This window comes from Peromyscus maniculatus, chromosome 5, assembly GCF_049852395.1.
Source record: "Peromyscus maniculatus bairdii isolate BWxNUB_F1_BW_parent chromosome 5, HU_Pman_BW_mat_3.1, whole genome shotgun sequence".
NCBI classification, from domain to species: Eukaryota; Metazoa; Chordata; class Mammalia; order Rodentia; family Cricetidae; genus Peromyscus; species Peromyscus maniculatus.
The window spans coordinates 71472308-71491585 of NC_134856.1; the positions used below are offsets into that span (position 1 = coordinate 71472308).

Here is a 19278-nt window from a genome sequence, read left to right on the forward strand (position 1 = left end):
GAAGAAGGGAATGGATGATCTTTCAGGACCAAGGAGAGAATGACAATCTAGAGTCACTGATGGTGACACTGATGTGTTCTTTAAGTTGGGGAGACCTGACTTCCATTTGCAAAAAAGACTCCTGATGGAAGACAGGTATATGGTATGCTTGGGTGCTCAGTCTGGAAGCTTAGCAAATATGTCCCATGTAGCTGTCTGCAATCACATAGTATGGCGCCCTTTCCAACTTTAACAGACTAAATGGGCTCCCAAGATTTCTTTATGACCCCAACAAAGGGCACGGTGCTTCCCCTGAATATCATGAGAATGTTTCCCAATAGGTAGAAGCCAAGCCAAGATTAATTATATTTAGAAAGATTAAGAAAAATGTGGAGCCCAAAAGATGGCTTAGTGCAGTGTGCTTCAACCTTCCTGATGCTACAACCCTTTAATACAGTTCCTCATGCTGTGGTGACTCCCGTTCATAAAATTATTTTCATTGCTACATCTTAACTTTAATTTTGCTACTGTTACGCATTGTAATGTAGATATCTGGTATGCTGGATATCTGATATTTGAACCCCAAGGGGGTCGCAATCCACAGGTTGAGGACTACTGTCTCAGTAGGTGAAAGGCACTTGGCTGCCAACTATGATGACATGAATTCAACCCTCAGATTCACATGATGGAAAGAGGGAACAGACTCCTGCAAATTGTCCTCTGACCTTCACACATGTATCAACACATGTGCTTGAACACAACACACACACACACACACACACACACACACACACACAAAATAGATGTCATTTTAAGAAGCTTTTTGTTGTTCTTTAAAGGAAGAAAAATGATAGCTCCCATTGTGGGCTTGTGGGTACAGATGTGTACACATTCCATCCTTAACTGAATCAGTGAGTCTAGAAACAATTTACAAGGCGATCAACAAACTCCAGTCTGGAATACTAAGCACAGCAAAGGTGTTTACAGGGAACGTTTCTTATACAATGTAGGAAATAAAAGTCACATACTAAATATTAACTTTGGTTTTCTTCCAGAGTTGGCATTATGGGTAACATGCTTTCTCCATTTTTCCAAATCAGGAATGATTGCTTACATAAATCAGAGGATTAATGAACAAGCCAGACAGTTACAAGGAACATAATAATGAGGAAAGGGAAGACTTCCTCAGGGCACTTAGGATCCAGAAGAACTGGAGATCATCAGTGGCCTGCTCACCGGCAGAGGGCTTGTCCTCAGAGGTGGCCCCTAATGAGGGCACATGGCACGAGGAAAAACCCAGGAAAGGAAGTATATTCTCATTTTCATGCCATGCAAAATTGGCAGGAACTAGAACTGCAGTGGCTGTTCAACTCCAAACTAGATACAGCCAGGAGAGAGGAACCAACGCCAACAAGGCCATTCTGGATATATATGCATGTGGTACTTCACCTTATAAACAGACAGACTTCCAAGTCTTTAGTTCTGATGTCACTGCCTTACCCGAGCCCTTCAAGCTTGGCTCCAGGTGAGTTCGGCATGTTAGCAATGTTTTTTATTTATGCTTTTTTTTTGTTTTGTTTTTTTGTTAAGTCGTTCACGCTTCCTTGGTTGCTGCTCAAGTTTATTGCTGCAGACTGGACATGCCACAGACACCTCGCCTGGTTAGAATGCAGGAGAGCTAGCTCAGCTGCCAGGATCGGATGTCAACCTGCCCGCGGCCCACTTGCGGCAAGACATAGACCCTTCTGCAGTGACTCTTAGAATAGACTTCTGATTTCTCCACAGAGCCACACTGAGATCAGAGCTACTTAAAGCCCCCGGGGCCCAGCTTTCCCCATCCTCACCCAGTATCTCTCCACTACATTTGGAAGTGAAGTCATCAGCCAGTTCCACATCTGGATCTCACCAACCCGGACCCTCATCCTTTCAGATGTTCACGGGCGAAGCTGCTCTGTGCTGCTGCCCCTCCCTGTCTATTTCAGATACAACGTGCAAGGCCAGGTGAACCCCTACTGTCTGTCTGCCCACCCTGCCTATGACATCCAACCCTGTCTGTTTTAGGAAGAAACAACACTGTTTCTTTCGGGTTTTAAAGTAAGAAAACCTTTTGCCTCCTGAAGCATGAGTTGAATATTTCCTTGTCAGATAAGAAGAATTTTGTAAAACACAGCATGTTAGGAAGGAGCAGCTGGACTTGATTTCCAGCCAGTCACAGGACGGCCATTTGTAACTCTGCCTCTTCCTTTGGTAAAGCTTCCCTTTACTGCTACTGCCTGTAACCAATGACTCTATCCCTTTCCTCCCTCGATTCGGAAACAAACAGGGTCTGCATAACAAACAAGTGAGGCTCCCAGGTCCCCACTGCTCAGGAACACACCTGGAATTCAGAGACCAGGGTGCACTTGAAAAGGCTCTGGATGAAAGGTGTCTATGGGGGTTGCTGTTACTCCTGGGATGAAAAGAGAGGGACCTGCTTGCAGGCTTTGAAATTCTAAATAGAATGCAATCTGTGCTGAAGACTCACCTGAGAAGCCTCCTAGCAAAGGCCTTTTTAGAACCACCTTGCCCCCAACCTCCCCAGCCTAGGTTAATACCTTTGGGAAGGATGCGAGGCCCTAGGCCAGGGGTGGAGTCCCTAAAGATGAATTGTGTTATTGTGGAACCAACCTGGCTTTTTTCCCTAGCAGCAATGGTCCAACCGCAGTGAAGGCAGAGTCAGTGACAGTGTCCTGGGAACTTGTTCTTACAGCTCCACAGTGGACGTGGCCTCAGGGAGTTGTTGGAGGCCACCAGGCCATCAGTACTTGTGGCCAGACCCTCTCCAAACATCCCAGGAAGAGTTTTGCTGTGACTTACAAACTTACACGGCACACCCACCCACACCCAAGCCCACCCTCATACTCACTAACCCCTACCACCACCACCACCATGACCACTGTATGCTCAATTTGACTGCAAGGAGTTTCAATTACAATGAAAATAAGGGCTGGAGAGATGGCTCAGAGGTTAAGAGCACTGACTGCTCTTCCAGAGGTTCTGAATTCAATTCCCAGCAACCACATGGTGGCTCACAACCATCTGTAATGAAATCTGGTACCCTCTTCTGGCCTGTAGTCATACATGCTGTATACATAATAAATAAATAAATAAATAAATAAATAAATAAATAAATAAATAAATAAATAAATCTTAAAAAAAAACGAAAATAAAACAATGCTCCCCCAAATAATAAACATCTTAAAAAAATAAGCCAACAAAAAGCAAAACAACCACTAAATTCACTTTATGGGAGTTTCAACTACCTTTCTGGAAAACTGTTCCATTTGTTTGTTTGTTTGTTTGTTTGTTTCTAACTCTGTTAACTTATTAAATACCAGGGTCTGGAGAACCAGACAAAAGACAAGAGTAAGAATATGAAAGATTTGTGTTTTGCTCACACTGTTTTGTGGAACACAGACAATTCCAACAATGCTATGTATTAGTGAAACACTAGAAACCTTTCTGAATCTTAGTTCTCAGTTAATGGCATGATGGGGGGTGAGGGAGGTCTAAGTGGCCGAGTATTTGTTTGCATAGCATGAATATGGCTTGGGTTCCATTCCCAGACCACACAAAGGACACAATGGAGATAATCAGACTATTTACTTGATATTGTAAGGACAAGGAGAGTGCTTTAGAACTCACAGGACAGCATTTGTGAAGCAGGAGATCCACAAAGCTACCATTTCCCTACACCGCTCTCTCAGAGTTTCTGGGCAGCTCAGCTCAGCTTCCTACCATAAGGGGCTGCCCCATAACTCATGGGCTCCCCCAGGGATTAGAAGGACACACCAATGGCTTATTGTGCCCATACTGCTGGACTGGAGAATGGCTACTTCTGCTTTTAAAATAGAGAACATCGTGTCGCAGAGGACCTGAGTTATTCACTGAAGGGGAGAACAAATACCTTCAATTTTCAACCTTCATCCGTTGGCCACTCCAGTGGGGAATCTCCAAAAATCACTACTGTAATTGTACCTTATCTATAATTCAACAAAATAGAAAAGAAAAAAAAATTGAAAGAGGCCTCGGATAGCCAGTGATTCGTTGATAAGCAAAAAAGAGAGAAAGAGTCCTGTGGTGGCAGACATCTTTAATCCTAGCCCTCAGGAGGCAGAGACAAGTGGCTGGATCTCTTTGAGTTTGAGGCTTACCTGGTCTACATAGTAAATTTCAGATCAGTCAGGGCTACAGAATAAGACACTATGTCAAATAAGAAAGAAACAAGAAAGAAAAGAAAAGAGAGAGAGAGAGAGAGAGAGAGAGAGAGAGAGAGAGAGAGAGAGAGAGAGAGAGAGAGAGAGAGAGAGAGAAGAACAAGAGAACAGGATTTCTTTCTTCTAAACATAAGGGAAAAAGAAAGAAAAATGGACACAGTACAGAGTTAGCAAGATCCTGGGTTCCTGTTCCCATTACCCTCTTCCTAAAAAAAGTGAGGAATGGTATCCCAGACTCTGTACTATTTATGATGGGGAAAAAAACCTTCCACACCACAGTATCAACTCTGTTCTGAAAACTGGAAAAGCAGTTAAGGGCAGTGTGTAGAGCGGCAGGGAAGAGCTCACCACAGCATCCTTTCCTTCCTTCGGTGGCTCGATTTGGTCTGCAACACATGTGTGAGGATGTGGTGGAGGCCTCTCTTTTGCATGAATTCTAAAATTCATTATGGAAATATGAAAACAGTTAAGAACTCATGGAAAGAAACTAAGGATAAACACCTGTCAGAACCGGGCAGCTATGGGTTATGACAATGGTGGTTTTTGGTGAATTTGGTGAAGCCCAAATTTAACTGTTTTAAGGACAGGGTCCTTACTATGTAGCTCTAAGACCTGGTTGGCCTCAAACTCACCTGCCTCTGCCTCTAGACTGCTGGGATTAAAGGGCTGTGCCATGAGGCCTGGTCCCAAATTTAACTTTTAAGTCTGTCTAATGGAGCAGGAACTTTCTAATTTGAGCTTGTTGTTCCAACCAGAAGATCAAAGGGGCCATTATCTAAAAAGGGAGGGTGAAGAGGTCAGCACTGTTAATGACACTGACCAAGAAGGAGGGGTCACCTTTGTAGACAGGCAGACAGCTAGACAGTGAGCTGCTTCCTGAGCATTTGCATTTGGGGCCTCACAGTAAGGGGCGGTGGTTCTGATGTGTGCATATTCAGGAGACAATGGGGAAATAAATAATCCCATGTTTGGGGGACAGAAAGGATGTGGGCAGTTATGTGCTGCAGCTTTAGTTGGCACAGCTATCCAACACTGAGCCAAATGACTGGGGATGTTCCCATCTCTTGGACCCCGAACAATCCAGACTAACTCAGTATAAAGTAGAGGGCCTTGAGTTTAAAGGTAAACAAGTAATAAGAAGTCAGCGATTGACTGCTAGACAGCCCGGAGGCAAACTCCAAACCCGCTACTAACTAGCAGTGTGGCCTCATGCAAGTTATGTGATCTCTCTGTGCATCAGTCTTCTCATTTGCAAAATGGGGGACCCCAGCACACCTTCCCTCTTGGGGGACAGCATTGAGAATGGCACATGGGATCAGTAAGTTCTAGGACAGCACACACGCTCCCATCGTTGCTCTATGGAAACGTGGGCCAGTCAAATGACCTGGAGCCAATATTGAGGTGATGGATCTGAATCAGGTCACTCATGTGAATCTAGAATTTTTAGGAATGAAAGATTCTGGTTTACTTCCAAGAGGCCTCTGGCTTGCTAGCGAGTGGTGAGGGGTCTCGCAGGGGAAGACCATCTTTCAAAAACCATGCAGACACTCCGACCTTCTGCATTACCACACATGCTAGAAACCCATTTGTGGAAAATACATTATTTTGAGGCAAGCATGCAGTTAATGCTCGTTCTAAGGACACCCACTCTCAGCACTGCCAACAATGCACAAGATTCCCAATGCTGCACACACGCAGTCCGGGTAGTTTTGAATCAGTGCTTGGGGTAAATGGGAAAACACAGGCAATCGGGTTTAGTCGGTCACAGCAACCAGAACACCACGAGCTGTTGTGTAAAAAGGGCACAAAGGAGGTGCAGCCCAGTGCAGAAAAAGGGAAGGTGGAGTACTAACTCGCTGAGATGCCTCGATTTTCATCAAGTACCTTTGAATGTCAAGTTCTGCCTGGAGAGATACCAGCATGCACTGCAAAGCCTGTGACCAGGAGAGAGAAAAAGAGAGTGAAAAAGGGAAGAGAGAAGGGGGAGGCTGCCCAAAGGGACCATCCAGTCCTTCATAAGCTTCATCATCATCATCATCATCATCATCATCATCATCATCATCATGTAGCACAGTTATCCCTCCCAAGAGAAAGAAGAGACAGGGACAAGTCCAGCCATTTATTTTTCAAAACAACGTTGGAGGCAAGTCCTAACTACCAGAGGTCTCCTCAAATATCCCGACACAGGTGCGCTTGACTCCAGCTGTGTCACCTGAGAATATGTCCCACTGACCCACGATCACAAGGGTATGGAGCATTTGGCAGAGCCTGCCCAACCAATGCAACACCTTGCTGAGTCAGAAAGCAGGCTGGTGGGCAGGACGGAAGCTACCATGAAAATTAGCACTGCCCCCCCCCCCCCCCAGTCCACAGCCTTTGGGTTGTCTTCCTAACCGTCCTGTGTGCGGTGCCCTCTGTCTGCACCCTGCCACCCAGGAAGCCATGGCCACTATGAATATAGGCAGGAATAGATGATCAGCATTTAATCCAAAGCCTGAGTGCTAATATTTGAACCCAGCGGCCCTGGAGCTGCCTTCAGTTTGCAGGCAAACTGAGGGTGCCAGTGCTTAATTTGCATCAATTTTCTTTAATGCTACGGATCTATTTTTAGATGTCTTCACTTTTTAAAAACCTGAACTAGAGGCATCGGAGAGATAGCTGAGCAGTAAGAGTGAGTGCCACTCTTCCAGAGGACCTGAGTTCAATTCCCAGCACAGACCACAACCTCCTGTAACCCTAGACAGCTTCAGGAGGTCCAGGGTCCTCTTTCTGGACTCCATGGGTACCTGCATTCACCTGTGTGCATACCCTCAACCCACATGCACGCGCACACTCACACGCACACTCACACACACACAAATAAAAAGAAAAACAAATCTTTTAAAATGATCTAAGGTAGAAATTCTTTGTGTGTTTTGAAACAGGAAATTTGTATAATCCCAACATAAGAATGATCACTTCTTATACCTCATGTCAATCAATGAAGTGTTCTCCTTGTGTGTTGGATTGGACATGAATTCAACTATATCCATGCAGACTACTAACATACAGGGTCTCTAAAATCAATTGTAATCTGGTGTGTTGATAAATGTCTATAGTCCCAGCATTTGGAAGGCTGAGGCAGAAAGATCTGTGCTATACAGGTCTCAAAAATTAGATAAATAAATAGCTTCTTAGAAATTCACTTTGGCTAAAATTGAGTGTAATAGCTAAACACAGCCAGGAGGTGGTGGTGCACACCTTCAACCCTAGCACTTGAGAGGCAGAGGCAGGCAGATCTCTGGAGGCCAGCTTACAAAGTGAGTTCTAGGAGAGCCAGGGCTACACAGAGAAACCCTGTCTCAAAAAAAGAAAACAAAACAAACAAAAAACAAAACTAAACACATACCATTGTAATAAGATTATATAATACAAAAAGACTAAACACATACCATTGTAATAAGGTTGCACAATATATATGATCATGTTACCACTTTATACATACAATATGTTCATCACTATATGCATTTATGTCTGAGTAACTCCATGTCATTTAGGACCACACACATCAGCTATAGACCATAAGAAGAAAAAGAACCTTTGAATACAGAAGGCTATGCTTAAAAGCCAAGATAAGTCTCCTGACAATAACAGTGTTAAAATAGTCTACCCAGAATGCTCTTAGGGGTTATAACCAGTAAAAAAACTTTTTAGGGCCTTCACAAGGAACAAATAGGAACACCATTTGAAGAACTATCTGCTAGCCTGACCTCATAAAAGCCCCTTTTCCAGTGAATATATTCTTCCCAGAACTAAGAGGGTTGCTGTAGGGCCCTCTGAATCTCTGCTGCAGAGTTTACAGGCTTCATCAACTAGGAAAGAAATATCTTGAGGCAGACCACAAATAATAAAGCCCTAGAGGAGCATGGTAAATAAACGTGCAAGATGGAAATAGGATGATAGATTTGAAGAGCTGCTGTAGGTAGAGGCAAAGGCTACATAAAATCACACTTTGTATTACGAGGTAAAGGGGAGCAGTATCTCACAGCAGAGAGGAGACTTCAGCCCCACAGAGTCAACCTAGAATGGGGAGGAGGAAACCAGGGACCAAGAAGCCCCCAATATCAGGGGGACCTACAACAATGAAAGAAATAGTTGGGGAAAGTAAAGTCAACAAGGCAGTAGTCAAGATAAGTATCATCATGAGTCAAAAGGGTGGTGGTGGTGGTGGTGGTGGTGATGGTGATGGTGGTGTATGCATGTATGGTGAGGTGGCTCCACATTCTGGAGCCAATCTCACTCTCCTGGTTCATTCTTGGCTTAGCTTTGGGGAGTACGTGGAGACAAGGAAACACAGAAACTATTAAGGTTTCCCACCAGTAGACCAGGGAAAGACTCGGGGGTGCTAGAAGGCGGGAAGCCCTTTCTAAAAGGTCCACGGATCCAAAGGAGGAGGAACTTGGAGTCCGCAGCTGGACATGCTGTGCATCCTGCAGTCCTAGCACTCTGGAGTCTCTCAAGTTGGGGACAAGTTCTTAAAGTATAACGAGACCCTGCCTCAAACCATCGTCAGCCCCTCACTGTGGAGGGTTTTCATACAAAGGAAGCTCACAGAAAACTCTTTACCTCCCAATGGGTTCCATCTGGGGGGATAACTTTTAAGCCCAACAAGAAACGAAGCAGAGATTTAGTCGGACCCCTCCTATATGCCACTTAAACTGAACAGGGAGCACTTACAGGGTGGCGTATGGCTCTAACTAGAAAATAAACGAGTTCCCAAACACTAAGAGAAGTGGCAAGGAAACAACTTTTAAAGAATAATTGTGTTTATTTATCTGCTGTGGGAAGGCGCACACACATGCCACACACACACATGCCGTGGCCGCGTGTAGAGGTCAGAAGACAACTCATAGGGGTCAGCTCTCTCCTTCCACCATGTGGGTTCCCGGATCATCGGGTTCTGCGGCAAGCACCCTGACCTGCTGTATGATCTTGTTGGCCTCCAAAGAAGCTAGTTTGATTAAACTTCTTGATTATCAATGACCCACTCATCATTTCAAGGCAATAACTGGAGTGGCAAAACAATGATGCTATAAAAATTGATCAGGAAGGTAATTTTTTTTCAAACACCACTAACAAAAAATTGAACAGCTATCAGAATGAAATGGCAAAAGTAATCACTAGGTGTTTCTGTTGAACTGAAGGATTCAGATTCCTGAGATCTTTTTCCAGAAATGAACAACACAGAGTGCTGCCCATAGCACAAGTGATGGGTGATCTGGAATTTTCCTTGTACTCTACCCACTTCCGAGTTTTCAGTAAGGAGTCTAACTATCCCACAGTGTGAATACGGCAGAAGCCAACACACAGGTGTCTAGGGGTAGCAGCGAGAAATGGTGGACGGTTAGAATTTGAAAGGTTAACATTTAACTTAAAGGTTAAGTTTTTTGTTTTCTTCAGAAATTAAAGGTTTTTCTGATATAACTTTACCCAGAGTCAACTTCTGATGACTTGGGAGCCACTTAGCAAACTGTGGTGAAATAAAATGCATTCATAAAAAAACAGTTATGATCCAGGGAAGACATGTCTGTGATGAGTCCTCCATGAACACTGACTTGTCCCCGTTACCATCACAGAGAAGAGCCCAATGGCCAGAGCCTCGTGGAGGCTTCCGTCTTAGTGAGCATAGAAGACAGAAACAGGCTTTCTCTCCTCCTCTCTTGTGGCTCATGTACTTGTTCTTGAATTTACAGTGAAGATTTTCACTACAACTTTCCACTCAGTTTAAATTTCAAAGAACAGAAAATGTTTTCACCGCCTCCCAACTGTCTCCCTGCTTTTGAAGACACGTAACAGCTATTTGATTGTCTCCCAACTTAACTTTCCTCATCTGTAAACTGGGGAGAGCAATGGACAGTAATGGTTATTGAAAGGTTTAGATGAAGCAGAGGGATCTACAACTCCATGCTCAACTCCTACCTCCTGTAACTCCAGCTCCAGGGTATCTGATGCCCTCTCTGGTCTCTGTGAGTAATGACATACAAATGGCATTCACGCACACAAATGCATGAAGATAAATTAAAACAAATCTTAAAAAAAAAAAAAAATTATATTGCCAATGGACTGGAGAGATGACCCAGCAGTTAAAAGCACTGACTACTCTTCCAGCACCTACATGGCAACTATCAATTGTCTGTAACTCCAGTTCCAGGACACCTGACGCTGTCTTCTGGCCTCATCAATCACTGCACACTTGTGGTGACAGATTTATGCCAGTGAGATACCCACACACATACAATAAAAATAGATAATTCAAATTATATTGTTGACACATGCTTTAATAACAGATGATGAATATTAAGTCTTAAAATTCAGCAAGTGTGTTTACAGTGATTAACTCTAAGGAAATTACCATAACCTAAGGGAGCCTGCACAGTGTCCTACGAACATGGGGGTGTACTCATGCCGGGGCCAATGAAAACAGATGCCAACAAAGGCACTCACACACAGCTGGGCATGGCAACATAGACCCACGATCTCAGTACTCTGAGGTTGAGGCAGGAGAATCACAAATTTGAGGAAGCTTGGTCTACACAGCAAAGTTATGTCTCTAAACAAAACAAGAAGTTTACACATATAACTAAGTAGATAACACCGTGCCAGAAAGTCGGGTAATGGTGGCTCATGCCTTTAATCCCAGCTAGGGCTATTACACAGAGAAACCCTGTCTCAAAAACAACAACAAAAACAAAACAAAACATGCCAGAAAAAAATGACAACTACTTGCAGTTTTGAGTCTATATGCCTATAAAAAAAAAAAGAGCAGAGGACATACCAAATGCTAATAGGAATATCCTGCGGGTTGTAGGACTACACTAATTCCTAACTTAATTCTTTACAGATTACACAATTCCTCTTGTAATTAAAAAAAGACATTAAATTTAAATCCCATAGGATATGATGTTAAAAGAAAAGAGACTAGAGATACCTCCTTTAATAGAAAGAGAATATGAGGGTTCATGGTTTGGGAGCTTGGAAGGTGGGGAGAGCAGTCAGATCACAGCCAACCCTGCGGCTTTCCCACGACTTCTAAGCTGCCTGTTGGCTTCTCTCATTGACTAGGGAGCATCCCACCACGAGGCGGTGCCCTGAGCTTGGCAAGTTCCACAGTGTCGGGTATGATGGAAGGGCCCAGCTGACACCCCAGACACTGGAGGACACAGGACACCCTCCCGGCTGGTGGCTCTGGGTCAGTCTTTGTCCTTTCCCCCCATATGCGTCCGAGTCCCTCGCTCCGACTCACTCTGGCTACGGATGACCAGTCTGTGAGGACACCGCAGTCAGCTGACCGCTTGTAAACTGAACAGCAATGACAGAACAGAGCGGGGATTACTGCAGGTCTAATCCGGTTAGCAGAGTGGCCACCGATGAGTCAGCTCTGTCACCGCGACACGGAACTACAGAGCACAACACAAGCAAAGGTCAGGGAAGTCATCTTAGAAACCACTCTACCCGGAAGACACATAGTCCATCGGTAACGGGTCATCAAAGCCAATTCAGGTTCTTTGATGTTAAAAAAAAAAAAAAAATTACTCCATGGAGGAATCCAATTATATAATAAAATTACTTTCAATATTTAAAACAGTGAAAGCGGAACAAAATCATTTCCCCCATGACATTCAATAAGTCAGGCTAATACTTATAATTGACGTCAAAATTGTTGTTTCTCTCTGAAGGGCAAGTGGGGACAGGGCAGCCTCTAACGAAATGAAGGAGGGCGCAGAGCAGATGTCCTTATGAACTGTTGTCCTAAGAATTCCTCCTTTCCTGAGGAATCCCAGGAGCAGAAGCAATCCTACAGTGAACATGGGATGGTGGCTGCAATACTGTTTGTGGCAAGAGGCAGGACTAAGGAAGCGTGGGCCTTGGTGTCAACACCAAGTTTAAGTACCGTGCCCATTCCATGGGGCGTCTTCCGTGTGCAGTTTCCTCGGCAGAAGACACAGTGGTGTGAGTACTGACGTTACAGTGTGTTGTATGAAATAAGATCACATCCCTTAGGAAAACACCAGGGCACAGCACATGAGACTCAGTAAGAGCACAAGAATGACGCCTATAGTAAGTAGTGGCTGGGGACCTCAGAAGCAGGAGTCCAAGCGGGGAACCCCGCTTGGCTGTTTTCAAAACAAATGAGTCCCATCTACACCTGCTGCATGGCAGTTTCCTCTGAATTGAAAGAGGAGGCTCATGGGACTCATGGGGTAAACAAAAGGTCACACTCTGGCAAAGCTGGAATCTGGAAGATTCTGGAGGGTCCCACCTGAGCTTTATAGGAGAAGCCTCTCTGAGTGCTCTTGGACCTGACCTGCTGTCTACAGGCTGTGCGGAGAGTCCCAGAGTTGCAGCTTTCCCGAGTCCTCATTCATGCTGGGGAGGGCTTTGTGGGATGCAGCTTTTTGAGTCATCCCTGTTCCTGTAGGCAGTCCCTCACCCATATTCCTGGCAGGAACCCCAATACAAACTCAGTGGTTCGTCAAGTTGGACTTTGGTACAGCCGTTACTTTGGTCTGTCATGGGTTTCCTTCATGGGGTGAGGAGGTGTAGGTTTGTGTTTGTGTGTGTTGTTGTCCTAGGAAAGCAATGCCTTAGCTTACAATACATCACTGGCATCCAACCCAGTGGGTTTGAAGGGTAATACAATGATTTCTATTAATTGCTATAGCTTGGAGGGGAAAAAATGATTGCACCACAAAGTAAATACACAGAACATCAGAACATAGGCTAGAGCTAAGGCAGTTTTCATGATGTCACACACACACACACACACACACACACACACACACACACACACACACACACACACAGAGCCATTGTTCTGATGAATGGTCAGTGCTATAGAAATGGCTCAGTATTGTAATATTCACCTGCCACTCACTTCCAGTTCTGTTTCACAATATCTACTCTCTCAAACTAGAAGAATCAGACTATATTTAGGAGAGAACTGAAACAGCTATGATTCTCATGCAAAAGAAAGACAGTATTAGCATCAAACAGTGCAATGACTAACATCACAGGAGTTCTTTCCTAAGCTTCCACATTCCCCACTAGCAGCCGAGGAACAGAAGCCAGCAGAGGTGGAAGTGTTCTGGCCCAGTGTTTTATACCGTGTCTGGAGGAGTCTGCTCAGGTCATTTCTGCAAGGGAGACAGATATTCCTAGAACCACCCCCAAAGAAATGCCTCACACGGTTGTAGCCTATGGCCACTAGAGGTCCAGCTCAAACATTACCTGCCACACATATAAGCTATGGCTTCAGAGTGGACTGACTGCCAGTGGCTGAACACTTGGTCTTTAGGGTGGTACCATGTGATGTAGAGATGGAGGAACCAATGGGAGGTGGCGCCTCCTGGGAGATCAGTGGGCCATTGTGGGGAGGTGCCTCCAATAGGAAGTCCTCTGGAAGGAAGTTCTCATGGGACCCTTGGGTGGTTCTCTCATGGAGATTGCTATGAAAGCCTGTGTTTGGCTTCACTCTTTCTGTCTATGGACAGACTTAAGACGTGACCACCTCTGTCAACTCAGGCTCCCGCCGCCGCCGCCGCCGCCTGCTATGAGGTCTACCCCAGTACTCCGCTGATACAGGCGCCATTCCCTGGACCCTCCAAACCGAGCTAAGTCAATCTTTTCATAGAGTAGCTTGTCTTGGACACTTCATCACAGTGACACAGACACCAATGATTTAACAAAGGCCATCTGTGTGCTTGCTTCCTCTTTCCCAAGTCCCCATTCTCCACACCGTGACCGTCCCAGAAGCAGAGGCCTCTTCAGTATTCCCTTCTCCCTTCCAGGATGAATGACACAGAGCTGGAAAGAGGTGCTGGGCCTCAGGACTTGGGGTTGATGTGGTGTGGCTGTCTGAATATAAATGGCTCCCCCGCTGGGCGGTGGTGGCGCACACCTTTAATCCCAGCACTCAGGAGGCAGAGGCAGGCAGAGCTCTGTTGAGTTCGAGGCTAGCCTGGTCTACAGAGCGAGTTCCAGGACAGCCAGGGCTACACAGAGAAACCCTGTTTGAAAAAACAAAACAAACAAAGGCCAAAGAGGCTCATAGGGAGTGGCACTATGAGGAGGTGTGGCCTTGTTGGAGTGGGTGTCACTGTGTTGGAGGAGGTGTGTCACTAGGGGGTGGGCTTTGAGGTCTCAGAAGCTCAAGCCAGGCTTAGTGGCTCACAGTTTTTTTGTTTTTTTTTTTTGTTTTTTTCTGGCTGCCTGCAGATCCAGATGTAGAACTCTCGGCGACCTCTCCAGCACCATGTCTGCCTGCATGCCTCCATGTTTCCTGCCATGATGATAATGGACTAAACCTCTGAACTCTAAGCCAGCCCCAGTGAAATGTTTTCCTTTATAAGAGTTGCTGTGGTCGTGGTGTCTCTTCACAGCAGTAAAACCCCAAGGCATGTGGCCTGCTTGGTTTGGAGGCCTAACTTCTTGGTAATAAGTCACCTAGTAGGTCTTAGAACTTCAGATGTGTGTGTGTCCCAGGCAGCAGTGTCCACAGCCTGAGCAGGCCTACAAGCTCCAGAGACCTGGACCCAGCCCAACGCTCACGAGAACCTCACCATGAACAATATTCCAAGACTGTTCTGATCTATCCCTGTCCCCAGCCCCCAGGCTGACTCCCCATCCCCCCAGGCTGACTCCCCATCTTTGACTGTCTTGGGTGCTCTTGTACCTTCTCAAAAGGAGGGAAATTCCGTGTGAAGGAATTTCTGCTTGGCAGGGCTTCTTTTCAATTTTTTTACCAAAACCTCCTCCCACAGAACGTGAAACTTAAATAAAAAAGACTCGGAACCCCTGAAGGGGGCAGGAAGTGGGACGAGCTTCCAAACCCCTTTCATTATTTCAAAGGATTTGGAATACATTCCAGCGTTGGCTCAATAGCTGCTGTTTCTGAGGATGTAAGCGCGGCAGAAGGGACGGTAAGGGCTCACACCAGCTGGGGCCATCATCCCAGAAGGCTTTGCTTCAGGCACTGCCTCTCACACTGGAGGCCTGCCTAAGGCGGCCTTTTAACAGGGAGGAGAGGTGGGCTAATGCCTGGATTCTGACTTCTCCTTGCTTCCCTTGGGAAACAGGCCCGAACTCCAGAGCCTTGAAGATCCTCAGCAGCTTGTATTGAAATGTTAGGACCTCAGACACGGGTATCAGCTGAAATGCTGGGCTTCATCCCAGGTCTGCTGTGCCAACTCTCACTATGGCTGGTGGCTGTACAAATGGGGCCGAGGGACAGACCATCAGGATAAGAATCAGACACCTGAGCTTCATGTGACTCAGGCATGTTTCTGGTTCCAGAGTTGCTCAGGGATTCAAATGAAGAGCTGGATGAAATCTTTAAGGCAAATTTTAGCTTTACATTATTAATTGCCTCCCAAAATGGAAGTTCCTGAGTGGTCCGGGAATCCCACTTCACAGAGTCACCACCAATGGAAGAAAAGGCCCGAGTTAGATCTGCACTCTGCAAAGCTTCTTGTCCTTGTGTATAGGAAGACTCTTATGCTGATTGGCTCTTGTCAACTCAACACAAACCTAGACTTACCTGAGAAGAGGTAATCTTAATTGAGGAAAATACCCCCAGAAGACTGGCCTGTAGGCAAGTCTGTGCAGTAGTGTTTTGATACATGACTGATATGGAAGGACCCAGCTCACAGTGGACTGTGCCATTCTTGGGCAGAAGGTCCTGGGTTGTATAAGAAAGCAATCTGAGCAAACCATGAGGAGCAAGTCAGTAAGCAGTATTCCTTCGACTTCTGCATCGGTTCCTGCCTTTAGGTTTCTGCCTTCAGTTTCTGCCCTGATTTACCGACATGATGGAGTTTGGCCAGAGAGTTGTAAGAAGAAATAAACCCTTTCCTTTCCATACTGCTTTCGGTCATGGTATTTTATCCCAGTAAGCACCCAAGACAAGCCTGAATACAAGACATGAGCCCAAGGCCTGGGCTCAGCACCCATTAGCTTCTCACACTGAACAAGGTATTTCACCCAACGTTAGACTTTATACTAGAGCCATGAAAGCACCAGGGCTCACTTTGTAATCTGGCAAATAAAACCACGGCACCCCCTTCACAGGTCCGCAAGAGGCACAAGTGACATCAGCTGCATGAAATCCCTTAACTGTAAAGCTCTGACATGGGACACTGGCGCTGTTCTGCAGAAGGCATTTCAGACACGCACAGAAAGAGTTCCTGAGACAGCTGAGATGACAACTGTCTCTACTGACCCCAGCCCCACAGCTCAACGCTCCATCTGGCCCCCGTTCCTGAGTTAACACTCATAGTCTAAACGTTTGTGCCTTCTTAAATCCCCGGGGTGGACCCCTGGTCCCCAGTGTGATGGTATTTGGAGGCAGGGCTTTTCAAAAGTGACTGGTTTATATGGGTGGAGCTTATATACAGGACGGGAGAGATCAACCCCTGATGCTCATGGACACAAGAAGAAGAAAGTCCCCTGTAAAGCCACAAGACACTGACACCTTGGCCTTGGGTTTATTTTACTTTCCAAGACAATGAAAAAAAAAAAGACATTTGTATCGTTTAAGCCATAGTCTGCTTATTACAGAAGCCCAACTTTATCAAGATGGCGAACCAGTGATAATCATAGTGGCAGACGCTGGCAGCCACATCCCCAGTTTAGACACCGGGCCATGAGACTTGGTGTCTGAGGCCCTGATACCACCTGCCCATGAGGCTGCTCCCCTGATCCCACACCTCATGAACTCAGCTCAAGCAGCCTGTTCCCCTTCACCAGCCTGCATCATCTGACACCTAGAGAACTCCACACCAGGCTCAGCCTTCCTCTCTATTTTCTTCTGGCTTATAGACTTCAGAGCTAGCTATATTATTTTGGAGAAAAGTTGTTCTATGAAATCTATTAAGTTTGACTGGGGAAAAAATGTCTTCTTGTAAAAATGTTATTCTAGAGAGTTCCATATCACTTCTAATAGCAATCAAGTAAGAGTGACAGTTTCTTACATCAATGGATAGGCTGGCATTAAACTGCTAGTTTGTCCAATCAAGCACCACCGCTGTTAAAAACACTACACAACTGAGGCCATAGTTACAAACTGCTATTGTTATTTTGCATAGAAGCCAGGGCTCTGTACATGCTAGGCAGGTGGTCTACTCTGAACTACATCTGTAGCCTACAAGTTGCAGATGTTTGAGTGTGTGCATGTATGGGTAGATGAGTGCACTTGTGTGTGCATGTATGTTCGTGTGTTGTGTTCATATGGGTTCTCGTGTGTGCTGGTGTGGGGACTGGGGCAGAAAGTCAATCTAAAGAATCATTCCTCAGGAGCCACACACTTTTCTTTGAGGCAGGATCTCTCATTGGCCTCTAGCTCATCAATCTGGCTCTAGGCTGGCTAGCCATCAAGCCCTAGGGATCTGTCTAATTCTACCTCCCCAGTTCTGGAATTACAAGTATGTACCGCCTTGCCCTGCTTTTTTAAAATATGAGTTCTGGGCATGGAACTCATGTCTTTATTCTCGCCTGGCAAATACTTTACCAATTGAGCTAGCTGGCTTCTCAGCCCACAAATCATTTTTAATATTACGTTTTAGGATGATAATCTAAGCGTGAAACAACAAGAAGAAACTATAAAATATGACATTGAAATCACAGTGTGGAATTAGTGTATTCTGCTTGCTAAGTGAACTCTAGTCTCAGTCTTTATTCATAAAACAATACAGGGTCCAATCCTTTTCAACCAGAAGACTGCATTCTCAGAGTTCTTGAAGAAGTTGAGAGCTTATCCTTCTAATTACAGGGAACCACAGTGGAATGTGCCTCTATAACAATTCAACTCTAAACATGCTTTGCTAATTGCTTGCAAATACCAAGAGCAGAAGGTTGAAAACACAGCCTCTAAGTAAGCAAGCAGCCTCTGGCCTGGCTGTGCAAGCCTGAGAGTCAAGTGGCAAAAGAGGAGGGGACAGAAGGGGAGGGAGGGAGAGCGAGCGAGGGGAGTGGAGAGGGAGGCCAGTGGAGAGGGAGCCCTTCAGCAGCATTCCAAGTTTACTCTGGCTGATTTTATCAATGAGGACCAAGGGGTGAGGGCAGCCACAGCTCACCAGTAATGCATAGGGTACTGTGCAGGGTGATCAAAAGACATTCAAAAAACATTTAAGAAGATTACCAAGAACCCTTTCAGGAGAAGGGAAAAAGAAAACAGAAAAGCAATTATCGTGGAACTTTTTGGGGACAAAAAAAAATCCCAGAATGCCAGCAACTGAAAACAGAACAGAACAAACCTAAAGGGAAATGTCTTTGAATACGGTTATTCTACTGGCATGTCTGTCTGGAACATCTGTCCGGCTCGGGACATCAAGCAAGTAGGGTGCTGGAAGGCATAGGAAGGAAAGGAAAATGGGTCACAGTTTGGGGGTACAATGAGGATGAGAGAAGCCTAAGTTCAGAGGGCAAAGGGGGAGTCACATCCTGATGGGTCCTCTGGATGCTCTGAAGCCATTCTGCACACAGATGTCTAGCTCATTTTCTTTTATCAGTCCCAGGAAGTTACTAGGGTCTGAAACAGGTATGGAGGGAGATAGAGTTACTTAAGGGATTTGGGGGAGACCACAACATTCTTGTCATCATCCGGCACTGCCTTAGGGAACCCCTCAAGGACTGGACAGCTGCTGTCCATCAATTCCCAAATTTCTACAAAGACCCATTCCCTACTTGGGTTAGTACTCCGGGGCTAGGAATTTAGGACAAAGCTGAGGACGTCACTCACAATACATGCTCCACAGTAATTTGACTTCTAGAGATGTCTGGCATGCAATCTCTTTCCTTTTGGTGGCTGGCCTCTCTCCTAATTTGCCAAGTAGCATGATGACCTCCTACCTCTCTCGCTAAGCTAATAAATCGCCCTTGTATATTATCAGATAAAGCACAGCACAGTTCCTGTGTTTGGGAACAGTAACTCCCTCTTCTTTCAAGGCAAGATTGTTGAGTAAGAATAACCTTGGCTCCACCCACTCCTAATCTGACAGAGACTTTTCTT

At 45.5% G+C, this 19278-nt stretch overlaps 1 protein-coding gene across 24 annotated transcripts in view; it reads right to left on the minus strand.

Moving 5' to 3' along the window:
- Kiaa1217 (KIAA1217 ortholog) overlaps nt 1-19278 on the minus strand; it is a 796433-nt gene that overhangs the window by 155243 nt on the left and 621912 nt on the right. For 12 of the 24 annotated variants that reach the window (XM_076572595.1, XM_076572597.1, XM_076572593.1 and 9 more), the window contains one exon: nt 6089-6169. The exons of the other annotated variants lie outside the window; for them this stretch is intronic. In XM_076572595.1, the coding sequence (XP_076428710.1) occupies nt 6089-6169 (81 nt within the window). The remainder of the gene's footprint in view (nt 1-6088; nt 6170-19278) is intronic. 24 annotated transcript variants of the gene reach the window in all.